General features: G+C 39.7%; 1 protein-coding gene across 1 annotated transcript in view; it reads right to left on the reverse strand.

Moving 5' to 3' along the window:
* Positions 1 to 14628: 14628 nt before the first annotated feature.
* Positions 14629 to 17958, reverse strand: part of LOC142201092 (ATP-binding cassette sub-family A member 13-like) — a 91976-nt gene continuing 88646 nt past the window's right edge. Inside the window, exon 13 of the mRNA XM_075271923.1 lies at positions 14629 to 14929. Within this exon, the coding sequence (XP_075128024.1) occupies positions 14858 to 14929 (72 nt within the window). The 3' untranslated portion in view covers positions 14629 to 14857. The remainder of the gene's footprint in view (positions 14930 to 17958) is intronic.

Genomic DNA, 17958 nt, shown 5'->3' on the forward strand with positions numbered 1-17958 from the left:
CAGGGATACCTAACATGTATGTGTTTCACAGTATTTAACTACTTTTATATGTGTTCTAGGGAAAGGGGGGTGATTTGAATTTGTAATACTTTTTAATTTTTTTTATTTCTTTTTAATTTTTTTATTTTGCATTTATTAGATCCCCTAGGGGTCTTGAACCTCAGGGGGTCTGATCGCTAATGCAATGCATTACAATGCTAATTCGTTGGCAGAATGGTGGCACCCACGTGCCACCGGGAAAATGGCGCCTCAGTCAGCTTTGAGCCGGAGAGGTTAATGCCTCCGATCAGTTTGGGCACCGACTGGGGGCATTAGCGCTGGGTGTCTACTGTGTAAAACAGTAGGCATCCAGCAGCTATGGCGGTCGCCGACTCCTGGGCGGCCACCATAGTTAAACACCCGGCGTCCGCCGTACTATTACAGCGGATGTCGTGAAGGGGTTAAATAAAGACAAATCACTTTCTATGTATACTGTTGATCATCAGTTTTGATCTGTTTTCAATGTTTTCATCTGTTTTTAGCATCAGTTTTTTTTTATCCGTAAAACTAATCAGTAAATGGATGATGAACACGTGATGTGAACAACCCTAACATCTGGTTACAGTGGGGTTTTTTTGGCAAAAATAGATAGATAAAAACATTGCAAAGAGGCCATAACATATAACTATAGTATTAAGTTGTGCTACTGTGCTAGAAACAACTATGCCGTTATGTTTCTGTGTCCCTGTCCCACAGCATTTGTATCAGCGTTTTTACTGGGATATGCTTATATATATATTGCTACTATTAGCATTTGACCACTAAATGCCATATGTTCATAGCTTCATAATCTTCAGCTACGTTGTAAATTACATTAAGGGGTTAAATTGAGGCAAAGTTCAGAATGAAATGCTAATGGCATCTATTAACAACAAGCAGGGACCAGTGTCCTCTATTCCCAGAAATCAATTTGATTTCAAGCGTAAGAATGAATTACCCATTTCTTCTGCCTCTAATGGTTCTTCCTGTCTGTGCTTTTAGATTAAGGCAAGATAAAAATGAATTAATGGTTCCTATTATTGGCTGGTCTCATAACTGGGAGTCCAACATTGGTATCAGATGGATTTTATCTACATGAGAGTTTCTATTTCAATATTATGTGGCAAAATAAGTAATATTTTTTATATCTTACAGCTTTATTGCAAGTGAATAGCCTTTATGAACAGAGCCCTAGCAAATAACAAGTGACAGAAGATGTTCATATTTCTACCAGTGACAACACAGAACTTTCGGTAAATAAACCAAGAAATCATTGGAGATAGATTGGGCTGTGTTGTTTTCTGAATGTGTGTTTTATGTAATTATCTTTTTTGTAAATATATATATATATATATATATATATATATTATTATTATTATTATTTTATTTTTATTTTAAATTTTTATACAGGCTTGGACAAGACATAATTATGAATTAGAGTTTTTTTTTTTTTTTTTTTGTCAATTAACAAAATGCAAAGTGAATGAGCAAAAAAGACATCTTCAAGGTACACTATAGCTATGGCCCCATGTAGCGAGTCGCAGGAAAAAACATTGTTGAAGGCCCCTTAAAGATGACCGTGGGTGAGAGCGTTGTGCCTTGTTTTTCGTGGGTTAGCACTCTGACCTATTCATTTGTATGGGTACATGCACACGGCCATGTTTTTCACCATTCAGTGTGCGAGCCGTTATTCCGTGCTTTGAGGCTACAAAGCGAAACGCGCGTTGGGGTGCGGTCGGTGGTATGTGATTATAGTATTACATCTTGTGTATTAGGGTCTTGCCTGTAACTTGTTTATTGATTGTTCTATAGTGGCTGCTTTCAAATGCAGGTCACTATAGAACATGCTGACCTGCATGTCTAATCCTCCAGCATGTGGCACTTTGTACAGATGCATGTATTTAATCCTCTGGCATGTGGAACTGTGTGCAGATGTGCGTATCCAATCTTTTGGTGTGTGTTACTTTGTGCAAACGTGTGCATCTAATCCTCTGGTGTGTAGAATTGTGTGTAGACGCATGTATCTAACCCTCTGCCATGTGATACTGTGTGCTGACCTGTGTATCTAATCCTCGAGCGTGTGGTACTTTGTGCAGACTCATTTATCTAATCCTCTGGCATGTGGAACTGTGTGCAGATGCGCGTATCTAATCCTTCGCCTTGGGGAAATGTGTGGAGATGCGCATATCTAATCTTTCAGCTTGTGGAACTGTGTTCAGACGCACGTATTTAATCCTCTGACATGTGATACTGTGTGCTGACCTGTGTATCTAATCCTCTGATGCGTGTATCTCAGCTTGGATATCAGTGTTGGATTGTACATGTGGAGTGACCGTGTGTATGGCAGTTGGAATATGAGTGAAAGACTTGCAGGTTTGTTTTGGCTAATCTCCAGAACAGTACATCCGAGTGAGTTGGGGGCTCATCTTAAACCTTCCCAGACACCTTAAATATCTGTGTGCCAAATTTGGTGAAGATCGGTCCAGTCGTAGACGTAGTCGTAGTCGTAGAGAACAGAAAGACAGACAGATAGACAGACAGAAATTCATTTTTATAAGATAGAGAGATACACAATATATATATCCTTACGCACAAACTTTTGTGTCTAATAAATGCTTCTTCTACTTTGTAAATATAACAGTAATTCTTCTCATACATATTTTATAATACAATCCATTGGGTGATCCACTTGTTCTAAGGGTTTTGGAATTTTCCTCATTAAGCTGCGGCAGCAATGCTGAGGCATTTATTTCTACCCGCTTTAATTATGCTGATCATCATATTAACAGTGTAACCTTCCTAACCTATTGTGCTTGTTTTTTTATTTATTGCATTTTGCTTTGTAGCCATTTTCTCAATGCTTAAATAGTTTCTATAAAGATATGAGAATATTTATAAACTGAACGTAGTTTACTTCTGTTAATCTGTATTTAACACATTTACCTCTTCCTATAGTCAGACCAAAGTAATATTTTATGTTTTGCATCCAATGATGATTTCAAAGGTTAGTGTTTCATTACTCACATGTTCATACTGTTTATAATGTGTTTCACAGTTTCTTATTGTACTACTTGTGGAGTATATATTATATATTTATCAACCACAATACTATGACTATATATTCTGTTCCACTGTATTATTGTGATATTAAATTAGGATTTAATGGATAAATTCTACCCCCTTTGCATTATCCACAGCCTCTTCTATAATGATGGGTCAGGAAAAACAGATTAACTGTTTATTGAATGTCAAGGTGCACAGCCAACAAAGTTTTAGAAATATCTGATCCTAAAAGTGAAGAAAAATTGCGTCGCTCACTGATGTTTCCAACTTACTTGTTTAGCTGCAGCTGAAACAAAAGCTGGTTCACATTACTAGTGACAGATCATTTTGCTTGTCCCAACGTCTAACAGGCTACATCTCCATTGCCACCAAGGTCCAGAATGAAAGACATCCTCCCCGAAATGGTCATGCGAGCACTTTGTGGGTGTTCATTTTTTGAGGTGTTTGGATTGTTTTTACGTTAGACATTTTAAAAGAAGTGAATTAACAATCACAATAAAATATTAAAAACCCTCCGAGTTAGTTTTTTGCTGTAGACCTTTATTTCATGCATAAATATACTTGGCACATAAGACTAGGTCTGCGCCTGATCTCTGCTCGGACATTCCATTTCCCACTCCGCTTTAAAAATGTGGAGAGAAAATTCCTGCAAGTAGGATTTTTCTCTCTGCATTTTTCAGGCGGAAATCGGGTAACCACTTTTTCAGCAGATGATTAGAAACCTGAATGCAAGTGAGAACCTAGCGTAACTCAGGTGGCTTAAATGCATTTTAACCCCTTAATGACATACCTAATTTAAGCATTCAGAACCAATAAAAGTTTTTCCCCTATGTTACAGCAGTAATAACTTTTGTTGTGTACCTGTATGAGACATTATATTGTGAAGGACAAGCTGTATTTATATAGAAGCCAAATATATAGTAACAACTTATATATTTTTTAATAGTGAAATATTTTAAACTGATTATTTGACTTTTCTAAATATTACTTGACTTTTCCCTGTAAAACCACTCAGATGCTGTGGTCAATGTTAGCCCCACAGATGTTGTGGTCATAGACCTTTCTAACATTTTGGAGGATTCCTATTAAAATATATACTGTTCAGAGAGGGAGGAAGGGGTTAAAGTTAGATGAAGACAGAAGACAGATGAAGACAGAAATATTAATTGTAGGTCAATTAGGGCATAGAGTAGAGGTGAAGAGCTACAGAGATCATGTGTAGTAGAATTATCCCTTACTTTTCCTGCACATCAAAGATCAGAAAACACAGTGAAAAATATACATTAACCATGGATACAGGGAAAAGAAGGGTTAATAAAGTTAGATAAGGTGAGGAGGCACAGACCAGACATACAGAAGAAGCTGCCAGGAGACACATCCATGAATAATTACCAGGTCGCCCTGCACTTCACCTGATGAAGGAAAACCAGACATTGCTTTTAATAATGGTCTTTCCCATATGAAGAAACCAGTAAGATTCATTTCATTTTGGGTTCGGGTGACTCAGGGTTACAGTTTATTTTGGGTCAAACAAGTTCATTATGAACCACTTAAACTTAAGGTGGCTTAAAACTTATTGTATAATACTTTGAGGGCTCATAGGAATCTAATTATCTAAAATTTAGCCCTCTAAAGCAAACATACCCAAAGTTAGGTCAAAGTGAAACTGACATGTAGATCTATATTAACATGGTTGGCAGATATATTGCAAAAAAGGTAAGGTGTAGAAAAATTGGCCCATTTTGATGACTGTAAGTGCTATAGACTTGTTATTTGGTAGACAAAGTGGCTGTGTGAGTCTAGTTGAATGATTAAGAATTGGCTTTTGAAAAAAAAAACACTAATAAAAGTTATCCCTTTTGGGATGCAGAAAGATGCAACAACATCTTGCACTGGAGAGCAAGAAGATGCCCATGTATACAAATGCAGAAGATGCCAAGAGCTCCCAGAGAAACCCAGAAATCAGTCAAAACACTGCTAAAGGTATTTGGTTGCACTTATTAACCTATTAATAGCACCAGCAGACCTTTTTGGAAAAAATATTTTTTGCCTGGAAAACTCCTTTAAGGGTTAGTACATTACAATACCTCAGCAGACATTCATGATATTAATTACAGTCAATAATGAGAAAAGCAAACATACAGTAACTACACTAAGGTTTAGATCACATCTGTGTCAGTCTCCATTGGAAACTCTGCCATAGGATCTGCCAGAAATCAGCAGAGAGAAAAGTCCTGCATAGAGGATTTTTTTCTTCACCATTTTTAGTATAAAAATGGCAGGCACTCAGTGTTTGCAGGTTACCACTGTCTGACTCTCCGTTGTTCAAGTCCCCTGGCAGATCCAAATGATGGAGAGCCTGGTGTAGATGTGAACCAAGCTTAAAGGGGCTCTATCATTGGGAAAAGTCATTTTTAAATAATCACATCCTTGCATAGCCTTTAGAAAGGCTATTCTACATGTACCTTTAGTATGTAAAGTTTTCAGTGGTTTCTGTTTTTATTCATATGCTAATTAAACTGGAGCATGATGCATCATGCACCCCCTTTGCTATTGTTTCGTATGAGTGTATACAGCACAGGCTGCTGCTGATGACTCAGCTTCCTGTTTACACACACACATAGGAGATAATAGCAGAGACGAGTGCTGCTGGGAACTTCCTGTGCTGGCTGAAGGCTCATTAGCATATGAGTAAAAACAGACTTATTCAGAAACCACTAAAGGCAATCTACATACTAAAGGTAGGTGTGAAATAGCCTTTCTAAAGTCTATGCAAGGATATGTTTAGCTAAAAATGACTTTTCCCAATCATAGAGCCCATTTAAGAGATTCGAGATTGAAATCTCTTACAGGTAGCTCAATCACTTTTCATTGAGACCTTTTTTGGGACACTGATCTCAATTTATGGATTCAACAGCATTCAGTTTGGAGGATATTCATATCCCAATTACCTCCTCATTTATCTGGGGGGACCAACTGTATTCCTATAAACTTAAAGCGTACCTCTAGTTATAAACATTTTTTCATAAATGAATAGTATAGGTTGTGTGGGAAAGGTAGCTTGGTAGCAGCAATGGTGCGGACCCAACCAATCACAGACAGGGACACAGAATCTGGTGCAAACAAGTTGATTTAGTAAAAACAGCAAAATAAATAAACCTTCAGGTCAGGTACAAAAATAATCAAAATAAAATACATCCTTAACTTCAGGCAAATGGCTAAATAAAACTCCTGCTCGTCCGAGCCCTAACTAATACAGAATAAGGCTAACTGTATTTGTGGCTTATTTCCAGCTACATGATCAAACAAAACACAAGTCTTAAGTTTGGTCTCACTAAAACTCAGCTCTCCAGGACAGACAGAGGCACCTTCTCCCACTCCCAGGATCTGCCCTGAAGTGCAGTGCTGGCTCTGCAGTCTTTTATGGGCAAGTAACTAGCCCAGGACCCACACCTGGGTCTGAGGCCTACTCCAGATCCGAACTGGACCACACATAGGACAGGAATCTGGGGGATATATTGTGACTCCAGCACTCTGCCTGTCACCTTCTCACAGTTGATATATGCTGTTTGAGCAGCAGAAGGCAGTGAATGATTACTGCATGCAACAAAGGTGCAATGTGAAATTTTAAAATTTGACATTGAAGGCTCATGAGGGAAGTATTACGTCTTCTGAAGCCCTATGAAGAGGTCGCCAAATTTGTTGACAATACTACTTCAGGAAATACTGTATTTATACTTGTACAACTAGAAATAAAAGAGGAAGAACAGCTTCCACATCCTGGTTACTGTCAGGAACTGGAGGATGAAGAATTGTGTCAGGATCATTAAGATGGAGGACTGAGCTGAGGTGTTAAGGGGTATGAGTAGTGTAACACCTAGGTGAACTGACCTGCATATCACAAATGTGGAAAAATTGCTTTCATCACAATAAATCAGACATGGTCCTGTGAGGATTTTCACATAACTCTGGCTGATGCCAGTGAATAGATCTGCCACTGCCTCTGTCTCCCTGTATCATTTTCAGTTTATTGAACTGCTGATACCACATGGGGATCACCCAAGTGGACTACCAAAGACATTGGCAAGCGGTGAGCAGTGAAAGCACATGGACCCCATAGACGTTAATGGGGTCCATGTGCTTTCCACGCGGTCTCTGCACGAGTCATGCGGACAGGAAAGTAGATCATTAACTACTTTTCTGTCTGCATATTCCGCGTGGACATCGCACGTAAAGCACATGGACCCTATTGTAGTCTATGGCGTCCGTGTGCTTTCATAATACATTCGGTATTCCGTTCGGAGGGTTCCCATACGGACTCTCCGAACGGAATACTGAACACAGATGTGAACCAGGCTTAACTGGAGCTATCAGAACAGGGTGACTGAGAGACAATGGTACTTAATCAAAAGCAATCTTATCATTATTATTATTATTATTATTAATTTATGTAGCACCATTAATTACATGGTGCTTTACATTTGGGGGTTACATACAGTACTCAAAATATACAGGCAGATATAATACTAACAGTGACCGACTGGCACAGTGGGATAGAGAGCCCTGCCCGCAAGGGCTTACAATCTATGAGGGGGCTTACAACCTATGAGTTATATCAATGACTAGGATAAAGTTAACTGCACAGAGAAACTCATGGTAGAAACATTTTTCTTAAAAGTCCAAACATCTCTCTTTGGATGTGGTGTCTTGCAAACACATGGTCAGCTTTCTGCTTCTGCGAGACTTGAACTTGTTCAGTGCTCTAGTGAGATCAAACCATTGCAACTCTAGTAGTGAGTCTTCATCTTTAGGTATAGATAGCCCTGATGGAACTTCAGGAATAGATAGCCACCAATGATATTTCCAACATTGTCCAGGAGTCTTCAAGATCTAACAGAAGCATAATAGTTCTCCTTTCTTAATAAAGTGGACAGTGCCATATCCTGGTATAGCTGCAGCCCGGCCATGCCATATTGAACAGAGCCCCGCTCTATGGTTAATTCTAGTATTGTGACGGTATTAACAGAAGTCAGTAGGTCACATATAATATCCCCAGGGAGTCCTTAGGTCTGAGTTTAGCCTCAACACGCAGTGGATTCTTTCCATTGCAATTGTGGCTGCTCCTTCTTCAAAATTCTCACTTACCTTCAGTCTTGCATTTTGTGCTTCCCGATCTTTAACGCAAGCTTCCAGATGGGCAAAATACTCACAACTGCCACTCTGATGTGCACCCTGGAACTCGTGCTCTGGTATTGCATAATATATAGCACACTGTGCACTGATAGAAATGTACAATCTTGCCAAGAAGCAATAAAATAAAGCTATTACTCAGCTTGCCACCTCCTGGAATCAATGTATTTAATGTTCCAACATACAAGCATTTCTCAGGAGAAATTACCAGGTTACAAGCAACTTAAATAGCATAAAGAAATAGAATGGAATGCAGACATATACTGTATATACTGGCATGTCTGCAGTTCCTCACACATGTACATAACTTCTATTTAAATGAGTGATATCAGTACCGCGATATAAAACAAGGGTAAAAGATGTCATAAATAACCATCAAAGACAGAAAGACATCTATAAACAACTAGTAAATATATCAGAGGCTTGACTTATAATGCATGCGTCCAGGATTCTGAGTATAATTGCATAATCCAATATTCTTCACAACTGAGAAGTGCTAGTTTCCAATCACAATCTCTAGTGCGCTTGCAACTCTCTCTATAGCCATGACTGAAACTTGCAACATTACCATGGTGACAGTATATAAAATGTTTAGCAGCTCCTTATAAATTCCTGGTCTGAGGATTGTTAATATCAGCCAGATGTTGAGGAATGCGTTGCTTTAGAGATTTACTTGTGCACTCTCTGTCCATATTACAAAGAACACTGTGTGCATGTAATAATTTGTATTATAGTTCATATAAGTACTGATAGAAAAAGTTGTGGTTTTATGCAAATATTGGTAAAAGCCTTTTAAAAGGCTATTCAGGCACTGCTTTTAAAATAATACCCTAAAAACGATTATTCAAATGATACTTACCGTTCGGGCGGTCCTGCACTGTCTGACGTCATCTTGCTGTCACGCCTTCCTCTTCTTTCTTCTTCCAGTGATGTCCTCCTGTACTCGCTCTTCCACGCTTCGATCTTCTTTTCTTCCGGAACGAAGAAAAGAAGATCAAGGTGTGGCAGTACGCTCGCGTAGTTCTAAGGGGTACTTAGAACTACAACAAAAATGGCACCGGTGTGCGCAGTAGTGCTTCGGAGGCAGCGATACTGCGCACGTGCGGGATTTGAACACAACCCGCCGGAAGAACAGAAGATCAAGGCGGGGAAGAGCCACGACAGGAGGACGTCGCTGGAAGAAGAAAGAAGAGGAAGACATAAGTATAATTTGCATATTCGTTTTTAGGGTATTATTTTAAAATGGTGTGTGTGTGTGTGTGTGTGTGGGGGGGGTTAAAATAAGATTAGCGGTGCCTGAATAGTCTTTTTAAAGGCTATTCAGGCATATATGGGGCTCATACAGCATAATTTTGCTGATAGAGCCCCTTTAATATACTGTATATACCCTGGGACTTTCTTCACCATAGATTGAAGATAAAAATCAAGCCACTCACTCATATGGTGTAGTGGGGAATTCACACTAGCTGTAATAGGGTAGTGGGTAATATCCACAGTCAGAACATAACTATCTATCTAAAACTCTTATTGAACCCCCTTATCAGAGGGTTGAACTACTTAAGGGTAATTATCACAGAAATCACTGTGTTCTCAGATCTATATATATAATAGATTTCTATTATAGTATAATCTTCTTAATTCTCTCTATTATCATTTGGACATGATCCTTATCAGAATTTCTTGATTGTGATGGATAATCAGGATTCAATACCTGGACTTCCGATATCAGACCTTTATATACATTTGGAATACAATCACCCTCTGCTGTCAAATGTTTTAGGTTCTTCAATGCCAATTGCTCAGTAAAATTCATATCTCAAGGAAATCCTAGAGTGTGATGTTGTAAGTTAACTAACAAAGATTGGTATAAAGCCCCCTTTACAGGCCCCAAATCGTATAATGTCATGTGGGGCAGTAAAGGGGGTGTTTTATCATGTGATGACCAGTAAAAGAGATGGTATACTATGTGAGAGCCAGTAAAGGAGCCTTCAACTATGTGGAGAAAAAATAGTAGTGGTGTATGCTTGTATTTTATATTTTGGTGTGAATTCAGATACCCAATATAAATGGTATATGTATGAGCTATTTATATGACAATTCTAATGGTAGCAGTGTATGCTGGTATTTTGGTGTGAATTCATATCCTCAATACATTTTTCGACCCCCATTTTTATGCAGACTAGACAAGGGGTTTAGAGGCTCCAGGGCTAGAACATTCTGTTGCAGGTGTGTCCTGTCATCCTTCTCTTCCTTCACATATTGTGTATATATTATCCCCAGAGATTTGACATATGGGCTATAGTAGGTCTGTCTTGCTTTGTGCTCTGTTGATCCATGAATTGTGGATCCTATTCGACCTATAAGCAATCTGAGGATAATTTTGAATGGGATTAGTGTGAAGGATACATAGAACCATATAGCACATACGGTCTCAGTCCCTCAATAACACTTTGTCACTTAGTACCACCAGGGTGCGTGTGTGCATTCTGTCCTAATTTTGGCAGTATTAATAAAGTTTTATTTATTTGTTTATTATCCTTGACCCTAACATTTTTTCTCTGCACCAAGTAATACAATAATAATACAAGAAAGAACACATAAAAAGCTCAGAATAGAAGATAAAGGAAAAAAAAAAAGATACTAGGAGTTATAACAAGAAAAAAAAAAACCTTCAGGATCATTTAGTTCTCTGTGCGGAGTGATCTTCACTTAGCCTGATGTTGATTATACAGCCGACCATGGGCGGAAGGAAGGATCTCCAATAGCGTTCCTTTTCACACTTGGGGTGAAACAGATGGTCACTGACAGTACTGCCCAGAGCTGTCACGGTCTCTTACATGGGATGGGAGTTATTCTCTAGTATGGAGCTCACCACAGACAGTATCCTTCTGTCACCCACCACCTGTACTGGGTCCAAGGGCTCCCCAGGACAGAGCTGACCCTTCTAATCAGCTTTCAAGTCTATTTCTGTCCCTGACTGGTATGCTACTCCCCCATAAGGCCACTCCGAAGACGATGGCTAATGCTACCACAGAGTAGAAAAAGGCCCTAAGAAGTGCCCCCTGAATTCCAAAGGCCCTCAGCCAATAGGCCAACTGGAGAGGGTCCATAGCAGAGCTCACTAGAGGACGGAGATGTGTCAGTACCAGTCTCTCTAGAAACTTTATCAGGTGGGATGTCAATGCTACAGGTCTGTAGCCATTGAGATCCATCGGGTGAGGTGTCTTTGGAGCTGGTACCACACAAGATGTTTTCCACAGTTGTGGTACCACTCCCAGCTTCAGGCTCATATTGTACATATATTGTACCACACACTTTAAGAACTCTTGTGCTTATCCCATCAGGTCCTCCGGCCTTTTCGTCTTTAATCCTTGTGATTTCCCTACACACTTGAGAGTCTGTGAAGATTAGATTGTAGCCAGATGGAAGTTGAGTGCATGATAAGATTTGATTTGAGCAAGCAGGTGCGGGTGGGGCCCTAGTGTGGGGAGTTGAATGGCATGCTAGGGTGAGAGGAGCTGGTGTGTGATCAAATCTGTTGAAGAATAGATTTGGCAGGTTTCACTCCACCAATTCTATTTTTAACCCCTTCCTGACATCCGATGTATTATTACAGCGGTGACACTATTACAGCTTTATACAGCAGACCCCTTGCGCTAAAGCCAGCGGTCAGTGCCCGCACTGATCGCGGACATTAACCCCTCTGGCGCCTAGGTCAGTGTGGGCGCCGCCATTTTGCTGGTGATTGCCGGCACCTGGAGCAAGCTCCGGGGCAGACGTCACATTGGTATGATAGCAGGGAGCCATATAAAGGCTCTCCAGGGTGTCTGCATTGACTTTCCTTCACAGGTTACTCTATATAGCCTGCAAAAGAAGAGGTTAAAACTAGCATAAAAAACACCCGCCTTACTAAAATCCCCCATGAGTATATATTTACAAATCAAATGCAAAGTTAATGAAAAAAAGATAAACAAAAATCGATAGTTTGTGTGACATCCTTTTTCATCAAGTCACCCAGGTAAACTTGCACACAATTATTAAAGAAAGTTGACAGGCAGCTTATTCCTTATATCTTAGAGAACTAATCACAGATCTTCTATGAATGTTGATATACTTAACACACCATCTGGGTGATTGGAAGGTAAAATTGCCTCCCCCACCATGAGCTTTCCAGGTCCAAAGTCAACCACAAGGCCAATCTGTAGGTTCCTGGCTGCTTTTCCATATTACACATAGGGACATTATATGGAAAAACAAGAGACCCACAAGTCCCCTTGTGGGAAAATAAAGTATATTTTTAAACTTTAAAAATCCATATATAGCAGGGGTAGGGAACGTACGGCTCTCCAGCTGTTGCAAAACTACAATTCCCAGCATGCATACTTGCTCTGCTGTTCTTGGAACTCCCATGGAAGTGAATGGAGCATGTTGGGAGTTGTAGTTTCACAGCAGCTGGAGAGCCGAAGGTTCCCTACCCCTGATATATAGGTATGACTTTGGCAACAATTCTTCCATGAAGGCCACTTCTAGCTTAACCTTGCCAAAGCATATGGTTTTACAGTTTTACCTGGTTCCCACTGGTTTCTGATAGTTCTGAGCTGTTGGATATCTTTTGTTTTTGAAGGGAAGTAAGCATAATGTGTTTTTCATCTGCTGCAATAAATTTTCTTTACTAATCACTGGGTCTACGGTCCTCAAGACTGCACGTTTCTTTGTGCTTTTTCAAAACAACTTAAACCACCTCCAGTTTTGGACGAGCAGATTTTGGGGTTTGAGCTAAGTGCATTACTGTTCACCCCAAGCACAGCACTTTTAGAGACACTGTAACTTTAAACGGCCCTAACTCTGAAGTGTCTCAGGCAACGGCTAAGATTTTGTCCTATTCCTATAGACTTGCAATTTTGATTTAACCAGTATACAGGAGAACAGAAACAGCTGACAGTGCAGGGAGAGAAGAAAATGATTTTATTATTCTCCTGTCAGTGTCACTTCGTATAACCCCAGGGGAGGGGTTATCATGGCCTCCCACATTATCAATCAGAAACATATTTGCTGTTTATCCTCTTATATGCTGCGATCAATGCTGACATTTTACAGGAAAACAAGTAAAAATAAACTTTTTTCCCCCTTGTTAATGGAAAAAACAAAAACAAAAACCACACCATCTGTAGTACCATATCTGTAATTGCCCATAAAAAGAGTACGTTATTTATTCTACATGATAAACTCCATATACATTAAAATTCAGATGTCAGAATTTATGTTTTTTAGTCATCTCACCTCTCAAAAACAAAAAAGTAATAAAAATTGATCAAAAAGTCTTATGTACCCACAAACTACAGGGTTTCATAAATAAAATGAAAGTGGAAATGGAGAGAGGGATAAAATGCTACTGGATTATGGCTAAAATTTGTTAGATTGCTAAATGGTTAAAATACACGTCCATTCACTAAGTTGTTAAAAAGACAATGCAATTAAATTACATTAGAAGATTACACTTTGTTTTGATGTTGAGGAGTTTATACAATTTTCATACATGCTTCTGTTATTCAGCTTTGGATCCATTTTCATGTAATTCACGTAATTTGTATCAAATTTATCAAATGTTGAATAACACTTATGTCCTAAGATATTGATCTCCTTTTAACTCTATTCCTTTACTGGAATGAAATCACTTGCAAAGTTTTAAAAGGTTGCATTTGATAAATCTAGTATACACACATATAGTCAGGCTAATCCATGATTCGCTTAAAGAGGACCCTTCCTCACAGCAGTGCCTATAGCGCTGTACTGTGAGAGTGGTGAGAAATGCCCCCCTCCCCTCCTGATAGTGCTCGTCCATAGATACATACTGGGGGGGGGGGGGGGGGCGTTCCTCCCCGCTCTCACATTCCATTGCTATAGGCGCTGCTGTGAGGAAGGGCGTTCCTGATTGACTATCAGGAACACCCTTCTGACGGTGAAGAGCTATGGTACCGGGACCGATAGCTCTTCACCCGGGGAACAGATCGTGAAAGCCGACAGTGCGCTGAATTCAGCGCACTGTTGGCTTTCTAGCGGTATATAAAACCGCATGTGACCCAAGTGATGAATGGTCCTCTTTAAACATGCAAAAACACTACATTTTTGAGCAAATTCTTATTTGTCAACTTTTTCCATTAAAATTCTGGAGTTGTATAAATTCTCCCTCCTATTTTAATTGTCAGTAAATTTCAATATGTTTGCAGAATCACATTAGTTTATAACACCATTCTTTTCTTTTAAAGAGTAAATACATTTCAACAAACAATAACCTTCTTAGAATATTTATCTGGATAGAAAATTACCGATATAATGGAGTAGATCCAGTTATATAATTTCGGTCACATATAAGTATGTGAGCAAAATCAGTTTTTGCTACAGTATAATGTAAAACAGACCTTTGTTTGCAATTTATAGTGTTGCCTTAAGGAACCAAAAAGAACAAAGAGGCTATGTTTTGTGCTTGTGGCTTTTTTCTCCGGATCAAAAGCTGAACTACTTCTTCCCATTTCAGTTGAAGGCAATTAGGATCCTTGTTTGCTTATGCTGTTGGGTGCTAAGATAGCTATGGCAGTCCATTAAAGATTTCATCTTCAGAAATATTTTCGTCATGTTGTGTAGCAAGCTGAATGAAGACCTGTGAAAAGTGCAATTCAAGGTTAATATATTTTACAGTGTTCAAAAACTATGTATTCTATATGTAATAGTGTTAAGACTAGAGATGAGCGAACAGTGTTCTATCGAACTCATGTTCGATCGGATATTAGGCTGTTCGGCATGTTCGAATCGAATCGAACACCGCGTGGTAAAGTGCGCCATTACTCGATTCCCCTCCCACCTTCCCTGGCGCCTTTTTTGCTCCAATAACAGCACAGGGTAGGTGGGACAGGAACTACGACACCGGTGACGTTGAAAAAAGTAGGCAAAACCCATTGGCTGCCGAAAACATGTGACCTCTAATTTAAAAGAACAGCGCCGCCCAGCTTCGCGTCATTCTGAGCTTGCAATTCACCGAGGACGGAGGTTTCCGTCCAGTTAGCTAGGGGTTAGATTCTGGGTAGGCAGGGACAGGCTAGGATAGGAAGGAGAAGACAACCAACAGCTCTTATAAGAGCTAAATTCCAGGGAGAAGCTTGTCAGTGTAACGTGGCACTGACGGGCTCAATCGCCGCAACCCAGCTTTCCCAGGATCCTGAATGGAATACACTGTCAGTGTATTCCCGTATACCCGATATATACCCCCGATACCCGTTCCAACGGTGTGCCCCCCCACCTTCACCCCAGAAATACCCTGCAAGTCCCCTAGCAATAGGATTGGGGCTATATACACCCACTATTTTTGCTACTGCCATATAGTGCCATTGTCTCACTGGGAATTCAAAGAATATATTGGGCTTACATATAACTTCAATTCCAGGGAGAAGCTTGTCAGTGTAACGTGGCACTGACGGGCTCAATCGCCGCAACCCAGCTTTCCCAGGATCCTGAATGGAACACACTGACAGTGTATTCCCGTATACCCCATATATACACCCCAAATCCCCGTTCCAATGGTGTGCCCCCCCACCTTCACCTCAGAAATACCCTGCAAGTCCCCTAGCAATAGAATTGGGGCTATATACACCCACAATTTTTGCTACTGGTATATAGTGCCATTGTCTGACTGGGAATTCAAAGAATATATGGGGGTTATGTGCACCCACAATTTTTAATACTGGTATACAGTGCCATTGTCTGACTGGGAATTCAAAGAATATATGGGGGTTACGTGCACCCACAATTTTTAATACTGGTATACAGTGCCATTGTCTGACTGGGAATTCAAAGAATATATGGGGGTTACGTGCACCCACAATTTTTAATACTGCTATACAGTGCCATTGTCTGACTGGGAATTCAAAGAATATATGGGGGTTACGTGCACCCACAATTTTTAATACTGCTATACAGTTCCTTTGTCTCACTGGGAATTCAAAGAATATATGGGGGTTATGTGCACCCACAATTTTTAATACTGGTATACAGTGCCATTGTCTGACTGGGAATTCAAAGAATATATGGGGGTTATGTGCACCCACAATTTTTAATACTGGTATACAGTGCCATTGTCTGACTGGGAATTCAAAGAATATATTGGGGTTATGTGCACCCACAATTTTTACTACTGGTATATAGTGCCATTGTCTGACTGGGAATTCAAAGAATATATGGGGGTTATGTGCACCCACAATTTTTAATACTGGTATACAGTGCCATTGTCTGACTGGGAATTCAAAGAATATATGGGGGTTATGTGCACCCACAATTTTTACTACTGGTATACAGTGCCATTGTCTGACTGGGAATTCAAAGAATATATGGGGGTTATGTGCACCCACAATTTTTACTACTGGTATACAGTGCCATTGTCTGACTGGGAATTCAAAGAATATATTGGGGTGACGTGCACCCACAATTTTTGCTACTGCTATACAGTTCCATTGTCTCACTGGGAATTCAAAGAATATATGGGGGTTATGTGCACCCACAATTTTTAATACTGGTATACAGTGCCATTGTCTGACTGGGAATTCAAAGAATATATGGTGGTTATGTGCACCCACAATTTTTAATACTGGTATACAGTGCCATTGTCTGACTGGGAATTCAAAGAATATATTGGGGTTATGTGCACCCACAATTTTTACTACTGGTATATAGTGCCATTGTCTGACTGGGAATTCAAAGAATATATGGGGGTTATGTGCACCCACAATTTTTAATACTGCTATACAGTTCCTTTGTCTCACTGGGAATTCAAAGAATATATGGGGGTTATGTGCACCCACAATTTTTAATACTGGTATACAGTGCCATTGTCTGACTGGGAATTCAAAGAATATATGGGGGTTATGTGCACCCACAATTTTTAATACTGGTATACAGTGCCATTGTCTGACTGGGAATTCAAAGAATATATTGGGGTTATGTGCACCCACAATTTTTACTACTGGTATATAGTGCCATTGTCTGACTGGGAATTCAAAGAATATATGGGGGTTATGTGCACCCACAATTTTTAATACTGGTATACAGTGCCATTGTCTGACTGGGAATTCAAAGAATATATGGGGGTTATGTGCACCCACAATTTTTACTACTGGTATACAGTGCCATTGTCTGACTGGGAATTCAAAGAATATATTGGGGTGACGTGCACCCACAATTTTTGCTACTGCTATACAGTTCCATTGTCTCACTGGGAATTCAAAGAATATATGGGGGTTATGTGCACCCACAATTTTTAATACTGGTATACAGTGCCATTGTCTGACTGGGAATTCAAAGAATATATGGGGGTTATGTGCACCCACAATTTTTAATACTGGTATACAGTGCCATTGTCTGACTGGGAATTCAAAGAATATATTGGGGTTATGTGCACCCACAATTTTTACTACTGGTATATAGTGCCATTGTCTGACTGGGAATTCAAAGAATATATGGGGGTTATGTGCACCCACAATTTTTAATACTGCTATACAGTTCCTTTGTCTCACTGGGAATTCAAAGAATATATGGGGGTTATGTGCACCCACAATTTTTAATACTGGTATACAGTGCCATTGTCTGACTGGGAATTCAAAGAATATATGGGGGTTATGTGCACCCACAATTTTTAATACT

This window comes from Leptodactylus fuscus, chromosome 4 (genome assembly GCF_031893055.1).
Source record: "Leptodactylus fuscus isolate aLepFus1 chromosome 4, aLepFus1.hap2, whole genome shotgun sequence".
Classification (NCBI taxonomy): domain Eukaryota; kingdom Metazoa; phylum Chordata; class Amphibia; order Anura; family Leptodactylidae; genus Leptodactylus; species Leptodactylus fuscus.